Source organism: Trichosurus vulpecula, chromosome 6 (assembly GCF_011100635.1).
Source record: "Trichosurus vulpecula isolate mTriVul1 chromosome 6, mTriVul1.pri, whole genome shotgun sequence".
Classification (NCBI taxonomy): domain Eukaryota; kingdom Metazoa; phylum Chordata; class Mammalia; order Diprotodontia; family Phalangeridae; genus Trichosurus; species Trichosurus vulpecula.
In genome coordinates, this window is record NC_050578.1 from 19,199,619 (window position 1) to 19,208,664 (window position 9,046).

A 9,046-nucleotide genomic window follows, 5' to 3' on the forward strand; every position below is an offset into this window, starting at 1 on the left:
TGGAGCTGTGAGACATATGAGGGGTGGCCAGTGACTCTGGGTCAGCCATTGTCGAGCTCTCCAGCTCATGAACTCAGATGTTGATGCTTTTTGGTAACTATGAATTGTGATTTGGCCTGTTTCTAATGTATCTTTGTATTTGTATTTGCTCTGAAGTTCAGGGTGCTGGCTTTTCCCCCTGAACTAAATGAGTGATATTTGTGTGCTGGATTAAAGTAAACTTGTCAACCCCTTAAAGTTGCTTTCCTTAGTAAAGCAGATCAAAAGAACCTGGGTTTTTGCAGTGTTCTGTGAGCTGGTTGTTGTTGATTTTATATACCCTCATGACAGCTGCTAGCTGGATTGCTGAAACAACCAGCAGCAGGCCCCAGCTCAGCAAACCAATAGGAGATCCTGAGACCCACTGTAGTAGAGCAGGTAAATGCCAGGACTCCCTACATGCCTCATCATAGCCAGGGGAACTGGTGGACTCCAGCTCCAAGAACCACCATGTGCTTCAGCATAACTCTGGTGATACAGGCACCCTCCAGCACCCTGTGTGCTTCAGCATAGCCTGGGTGAGGGGGAAGGGTGAAATCCTCCAGCAGCCAGGACTCCCTATGCTTCAGTATTGCACCACATAGGTGTCATGCAGCTGCCAGATCTCCATGTGCTTCAGCACAGCTCAGGACATACAGGCATCCTCTGGTGGCCAGACCTCCACAGAAATCAGTGTAGCCCCAGGGAAACACAAAACAATACTGACCATACTTCCCCATGGCCTCCACTAGCACCAGCCACACACCTCAACACAGCAACAGACACAAGTATCTCCCATGGGCCTCAGGGCAATATCAACTTAACACCAGGTAAAAAGCCAGGGCCTGCAACCATTGGCACAAGAAGCTTGAGACAGAGCCCCTTCCACCTGGGAACAGAGAGCAAATTTAAAAGAAAGGAAATGGGCTAAAAAAGGTGAGCAAAAAACAACAACAACAACAAAAAAGGAATCTGATCATAGAAAGCTATTATGGTGACAGGGAAGACCAAGACCCAAACTTAGAAGAGGGAGGCAATGTCAAAACATCTATGGGCACAACCCCAAAGGAAAATGGGAAGTGGTCTCAAACCCAGAAAGAACTTATGGAAGAGCTCAAAAAAGGAGCTTAAAAGTCATATGAGAGATAGAAGAAAAATTGGGGGAAGATATGAGTGATACAAGAAAATTATGAAAAAAAGTCAATAGCTTGGAAAACTGCTTAAAAAGTAGAATTGTTCAAATGGAAAAAGATATACAAAAATCCATTAAAGAAAACAATTCCTTAAAGAGTAAAGATTGGCCAAATGGAAAAGAAAGTACAAAAACTAATTGAAGAAAACAATGCCCAAAAAGCTAGAACTGGACAAGGGGAAGCTAATGACACTATGACACATGAAAGAATCAATCAAACAAAATCAAAAGAATGAAAAAATGGAAGAAAATGTAAAGTACCTCACGGGAAAAACAAGTGACCTGGAAAATAGATCCAGGAGAGACAATATCAGAATCAATGGACTACCTAAAAGCCATAATCAAAAGGAGGACCTGGACAGCATCTTTCAAGAAATTATCAATGAAAACTGCCCTGAGGTCCTGGAACCACATGGCAAAATAGGCATTGAAAGAATCCACTGATCACCTCAGGAAAGAGATGCAAAAAGTAAAAACTCCAAGGAATATTATAGCCAAATTTCAGAACTATGAGGTCAAGGAAAAAATACCGCCAGTGTTCAGAAAGAACTAATTCAAATATCAGGGAGTCACAATCAGGATTACACAGGACTTAGCAGCTGCATAACTAAAGGACTAGAGGTCATGAAATATGATGCTTCAGAAAGCAAAGAAGCTGGGACTACAACCAAGAATCACTGACCTGGCAAAATTAAGCATGATATACAAAAGAGGGAAATAGTCATTCAACAAAATTGAGAGATTTGAAGCTTTCATAAAGAGAAGACCAGAATCAAACCAAAAATTTTATCTCCAATATCAATAGCCAAGAGAAGCATGAACAGGTAAAAAATGAGAAAAATATATAAGGAATTCAATAGATCTAAATCATTTCTATCCCTACATGGGAAGATTATCCTTGCAATTCTTAAAAATTATATAACTAAGAGCACAACTAAAAGGAATAGACATAGACAGATATTATGAACATAAGCTGAATTTGAGAGAATAACATGAAAAACTTTAAGGGATGAGAAAGAAGTGCTGAAGCAAGGGAGAAGAAGATGAAGAGGCACACTAAAAATCTATTACAGTGAAGAAAATGGGTGGGTGATTGATGAACATCATTTGAATCGTACTCTCATCACTATTGGTTCAAAAAAGGAATAATATACACAATCAGATGAATATAGAAATTTATCATATGCAACAGGGAAATAGGAAGGGAGGAGACCAAGTAAGGAGGTGGAGTGGGAAGGGACAGAAAGGAGGGCAGATCAGGGGAAGTGGTAGAACCAAAATACTGGTGGGGAGAGAAAGGGTGAAAAGAGAGAGTGTACAAACAGGAGGAAGAATAGGATAGAGGGAAATATACAGTTAATAATCATAACTGTGAATATGGAAGAGACGAAGTCTCCCATAAAATGAAATGACTGGCAGAGTGGATTAAAAACCAGAATCCTGAAGATGGCAGCTGGAAATCAGGAACTTGCGTGAGCTCCCTGCCCAGGTCCCACCAAACGCCTATAAAAAAAGGACTCCGAACAAATTCTAGAACTACAGAACCCATGAAATAGCAGAGGGAAGCAGGGCTCCAGCCAAGGACAGGCTGGATGGTCACTGGGTAAGGTCTATCACCTGGAGCTGGTAGTGGAGCAGAGGAGACCCCGGCATGGTCTGTGCCCAGACCAACCAGACCGGGAGCTGGGCAGAACAGGCCCTAGTGCCCTGAATCAGTGAACTGTGGCAGTTACCAGACTTCTCAACCCACAAACACTAAAGATGACAAAGACAGTTACTGGGAAAAGCTTCTGGGGATAGAGTGAAAGGAGTTCGAAGTTCAGCCACCACCCCAGGGGCAATGGAGGTGGTGCAGCTACAGAACTATAGCTGCAGTTGCTTCAGGCCCCAGGCCCACCTGGTAGGAGGAATTAAGGGGTAGATCTGAGTGGGAGTGCAGAGACAACTTAGATCTGAGCCTGGTCCAAGTTGGCGGTTCTTGGGGGAGGAGTAGTGCTGGTGTGACAGAGCTTGCTGTGTAGAAACAGCTCTGAAAACAACAGCGCAGCCCATCAAACTTGGGACAAAGTACTCTATGCTCTACAAGCAGTCATATCCTGAGGAAATACTCAAGAGTCAAGTAGTTGGCTGGGAACAAGGCCAGGCAGCAAAAACGGACTCAGATTCAGACTCATACTTTGGAATCTTTCTTTGGTGACAAAGAAGATAAAAACATACAGCCAAGAGAAGTTAACAAAGTCAAAGAGCCTACATCAAAAGCCTCCAAGAAAAATAGGAACTGGTCTCAGGCCGTGGAAGAGCTTAAAAAGGATTTGGAAAAGCAAGTAAGAGAAGTAGAGGAAAAATTGGGAAGAGAAATGAGAGTGAGGCAATAAAACCATGAAAAACAAGTCAATGACTTGCTAAAGGAGACCTAAAAAAATAGTGAAGAAAATAACACCTTAAAAATAGACTACCTCAAATGGCAAAAGAGCTCCAAAAAGCCAATGAGGAGAAGAATGCCTTGAAAGGCAGAATTAGCCAAATGGAAAAAGGAGGTCCAAAAGACCACTGAAGAAAATAATACCTTAAAAATTGGGTTGGAGCAAGTGGAAGCTAGTGACTTTATGAGAAATCAAGATATTATAAAACGGAAGCAAAGGAATGAAAAAGTGGAAGACAATGTGAAATATCTCATTGGACTTGGAAAATAGATTCAGCAGAGATAGTTTAAAAATTATTGGACTACCTGAAAGCCATAATCAAAAAAAGAGCCTAGATATCATCTTTCAAGATGATTAATTATCAAGGAGATCTGCCCTGATATCCTAGAGGCAGTGGGTAAAATAGAAATTGAGAGAATCCATGTTGGCCTCCTGAAAAAGACACCGAAAAGAAAACTCCTAGGAATATTGTCACCAAATTCCAGAGCTCCTAGATCAAGGAGAAAATACTGCAAGCAGCCAGAAAGAAACAATTTGAGTATTGTGGAAACACAATCCGGATAACAAAAGATCTAGCAGCTTCTACATTAAGGGATGGAAGGGCCTGGAATATGATATTCCACAGGTTAATGGATCGAGGATTAAAACCAAGAATCACTTACCCAGCAAAACTGAGTATCATGCTCCAAGGCAAAATATGGATTTTCAACAAAATAGTGGACTTTCAAGCTTTCTCAGTGAAAAGACCAGAGCTGAATAGAAAATGTGACTTTCAAACACAAGAATCAAGAGAAGCATGAAAAGGTCAACAAGAAAGAGAAATCATAAGGGACTTACTAAAGTTGAACTGTTTTTTTACATTCCTACATGGAAAGATGATGTGTATAATTCATGAGACCTTTCTCAGTATTAGGGTAGCTGAAGGGAATATACATATATAGAGAGACAGAAGGCACAGGGTGAGTTGAATATGAAAGGATAATACCTAAAAAAATAAAATCAAATTAAGGGATGAGAGAGGAATATATTGAGAGAGGGAGAAAGGGAGAGATACAATAGAGTAAACTATCTCGCATAAAATTGGCAAGAAAAGGCAGTTCTGTCAGAAGGGAAGGGGGGCAGGCGAGGGGGAATGAGTGAATCTTGCTCTCATCAGATTTGACCTGAGGAGGGAATACCATAGACACTCAATTGGGTATCTTACCCCACAGGAAAGAAAGAGGAAGGAGATAAAAAGGGGGACAATAGAAGAGAGGGCAGATAGGGGGAGAAGATAATGAAAAGCAGACATTTTTGAAAAGGGACAGGGACAAGGGAGAAAATTGGATAAAGGGGGATAGGGTAGGAAGGAGCAAAATATAGTTAGTCTTTCCCAATATGAGTATTGTGGAAGGGTTTTACATAATGATACGAATGTGGCCTATGTTGAATTGCTTGCCTTCTTAGGGAGGGTGGGTGGGGAGGGAAGAGAGGAGAAAATTTGGAACTAAAAAGTTTTTTAAAAAACAGGTGTTCAAAGAAAAGTTTTTGCATGCAACTAGGAAATAAGACATACAGGGAATGCGGCATAGAATTCTATCTTGCCCTACAAGAAAGTAAGGGAAAAGGGGATGGGGGGAGTGGGGTGACAGAAGGGAGGGCTGACTGGGGAATGGGCCAACCAGAATTTATGCCATCTTGGAGTGGGGGGGAGGGTAGAAATGGGGAGAAAATTTGTAATTCAAACTCGTGAAAATCAATGCTGAAAACTAAAAAATGTTAAATAAATTTTAAAAAATCAATTAAAAAAACAGAATCTTACAAAATGTTCTTTACAAGACACACACTTGACTCATAGAGGCACAGACAGAGTAAAAGTAAGGTACTAGAGCAGGATCTATGAAGCTTCAGCTGAATTTTTCTTTAAAACGCAGGGGTAGCAATCGTGATCTCAGACAAAGTAAAAGCAAAAATAGATCTAATTGAAAGAGATAAGGAAACTACATCTTGCTGAAAGGTAGCATAGATAATGAAACAATATCATTGCTAAACATATATTCACCAAGTGGTATAGCATCCAAATTCTTAGAGGAGAAGGTAAGTGAATCAAAGGAAGAAATAGCAAAATTATGTTAGTGGGAGACCTCAATTGTCCCTTCTTAGAACTTGATAAATTCAACCAAAAAATACACAAGAGAGAAACTAAGGAGGCAAATAGAATATTAGAAAGGTTAGATATGACAGACCTTTGGAGAAAACTAAATGAGAACAGAAAGAATATACCTTTTTCTCAGCTGCACATGGCACCTACACAAAAATTGACCATGTAATAGGGCATAAAAACCACATGAACAAATGTAAAAAGGAAGAAATAGTAAATGTATGATTTGGAGAATGGCTGAACAAACTGTGGTGTATGAATGTAATGGAATACTATTGTGCAATAAGAAATGATGAACAGATAGATTTCAGAAAATCCTGGAAAGACTTGTGTAAACTGATGCAAAGTGAAGTGAGCAGAACCAGGAAAACACTGTACGCAGTAACAGCAATATTGTACAATTATCAACTGTGAAGGACTCATGAAGGAAAATGCTATCCATATACAGATAAAGAACTATAAGGAACAATTAGCAGGCTGATTTCAGAAAAACCTGGAAAGATTTACATGAACTGATGCAAGATGAAGTGAACAGAACCACGAGAACAGCAGTATTGTACAATGACCTACTGTGAGTAACTTAGCTATTCTTAGCAATATAATGATCCAAGATAATTCCAAAGAAATCATGATGGAAAATACTATCCTCGTCCAGAGAAAGAACTGATGGAATCTGGATGCAGATTGAAGTGAACTGTTTTTCACTTAATTTTTGTGTTATTTTACTTTTGGTCTAGTTCTTCTTTCACAATATGATTAATATGACAATGTTTTATATGATTGAACATATATAATCTATGTCATATTGTTTATCATGTTAGGGAGGGGGAAAGGGAGGAAGGAAGTGAGGGAGGGAGGGATAAAATTTGGAACTCAAACTTTTAAATAAAAGTGAGTGTTAAAAGTTGTCTTTACATGTAATTGGGAAAAAATAAAATACCATTTAAAAAATAAGACTGCCAAAGAGGCCCATGATGCAAAACAGATTTAGAAGCCCCTGTGTTATACTAGGGAAGTAGCAGAAGCTGTGCTGTAGAGGAAAGAAGACTGGATTTGGATTCAGTTATCTTGAACTCAAAACCTAACTTTGTTATTCACTGTGTGTCCTTCAATAGGCCCCTGAACTTGTATGAATGTTGATTTTCTCAACTATAAAACAGAGATCACAATATTTGTAGTACCTTCTTCCCTGGATTATTTTGAAGCTCTAACATGGCCTAATATAAATAATGTAATGCATGTGTTTTGTAAACCTTTAAATTGGTAAATGACAATGTTTTTTTTTCAAAATGGGAATGTTAATCTCCGTACTAAACTCACAGAAATGTTGTGAAGCAAGCCTAAAAGGTAAAAGTCTTTGTGTAAGCCATTAATTACATTATGTCATCTTGAGAAACAAAGTTATTAGGGTGGGGCCTTTCTCAAACCAGTTTCCTTGTAGTTCATGGTCAGCTTTAGAACAAAATGAGTCACTAAGTGGTGTGCAGCTGATTAAGACCAGGGACAAAATGGCTGCCAGCGAGGCCACCTTGTTGGACATACTGAACATCTCCCCATTCTCCTTTGGGCTGATCATTCAGCAGGTGTTTGACAATGGCAGCATCTACAACCCTGAAGTGATGGACATCATGGATAAGACTTTGCACCCTCAATTCTTAGAGGGTATCTGTAACCTTGCCAGTGTTTGTCTGCAGATTGGCTACCCAACTGTTGCATCAGTACCCCATTCAATCATCAATGGGTACAGGTGGGTCTTGGCTGTAGCTGTGGAGACTGAGTATACCTTCCCACTTCGTGAAAAGGTGAAGGCCTTCCTGGCCAACCCTTTGGAATTTGTGATGGTCACCCCTGTGGCTGCTGCTCCAGCTGCTGCTGAGCCTGCTGCTGCTGCTCTGGCCAAAGTGGAAGCCAAGGAAGAATCAGAGGAGTGTGATGAACGTATGGGATTTGGTCTGTTTGATTAGCCCACAGGAAACAACTATTTCAGCCAGTTTATTTGTGAGATAAATAAAAGTGCTCATTTATCTAAAAAAAACCCAAAACAAAACAGTATTAAATGTCATTAAACAGTTAACACATGATTTACTTAGTAGAAATGATGGGGTTTTACCACATGGTGAAGTCTCTGGAGTTTGCCTGAGGTATAGACCCATCCCAATAATTCTTTCATTGTGGCTTACACCCAATCTCCCAATTCTCTGTTACCCCTAATCTAACCCAGCCCTTCAGTTTCTGTTACCAGCAGATCACTACCCGCCCCAACACTTATCACCCTTGATTCTATCTAGATCCTATGCTCCCTTGGCCACATGATCTGGCATTAGTTTAGGGCCCCCAGTCCTTCTCTGTTACCTCCCATTTACCCCAGATTACTTGGCTGCTCCTAGTTCCTTCCCACAGTCTTTCTGTATATAAGATCCATCTTGCCTGAATGAAGGTGAGCAGATTCCTTAAGAGTCTGGCCAATGTGATGGATTTTTAGGATCATGCCCACCCTGACTGGTGTTCTAATAAACCTTGTCTTTGGCTGAAAGAAGGCTTGGGTCAAATTCATTCAAGGCAAGACTGGTGCATTCCTATTTTGATGTCCCAGAACCCCTAAACTTCGATGGAAGGATACTGAACAAGAAAATGCTTTGAGGATACCTCAAATTGATTCAGTTGAGCTTCCTTGCCTATTGCCTATCATGGTCCAACAGACAAACATCAGAGAGGGTGCCTGGAGCTCCTCATGGCTGCTTTGTACTCAAAGGACTGGAGGTGATACCAACAACCTGGGTCAACCCTGAGCCAACCATGTCTGGTTGTTGTTCTCAATAACTTTTAAGAAAAAAAAGACTAGCCTAAATTTGCATGGACAGAGGAGATAAGATATTCTACCAAAGAAGTGATACATTGGGAATGGAATTTTAGGAAGAGTAATCTGCAGGGTTACGATAAATGAGGATTAGAGTAGAGATACTGGAACTAGAAACACCTACTAGCAGCCTGGGCCCAACCTAAATGCTTCCCGGATATCGTGTTCTTATCACTCCAGCCAGAAGTGATTTTGCTCTTGCCTATCCTTTTAGAGCACTCTGATTGAACCCCCTCAGTCATCACCTATTTACTATTACCCTGAATAATAGTTATTTCCCTCTGCATCTTTTCAATGAGGCTGAATTATTTAAAAGCAGAATGATTTCTATGTCCTTGTATACCTCATGATGGTCAGCCCAGTGATTTAGATGTCCTCCAAAACCTGTTTCTCCTTCTGATTCCCCTTATTTAGTC

The 9,046-nt window shown here is 40.4% G+C and overlaps 1 protein-coding gene across 1 annotated transcript; it reads left to right on the forward strand.

Annotated features, from left to right (window-relative positions):
• Positions 1 to 323: 323 nt before the first annotated feature.
• LOC118853332 (60S acidic ribosomal protein P0-like) lies at positions 324 to 7,737 on the forward strand. The gene is made up of 2 exons (XM_036763352.1): positions 324 to 417; positions 7,226 to 7,737. Exons 1-2 carry the CDS (start codon positions 324 to 326, stop codon positions 7,735 to 7,737), a joined length of 606 nt encoding a protein of 201 aa, XP_036619247.1.
• The last annotated feature ends 1,309 nt before the right edge of the window (positions 7,738 to 9,046 follow it).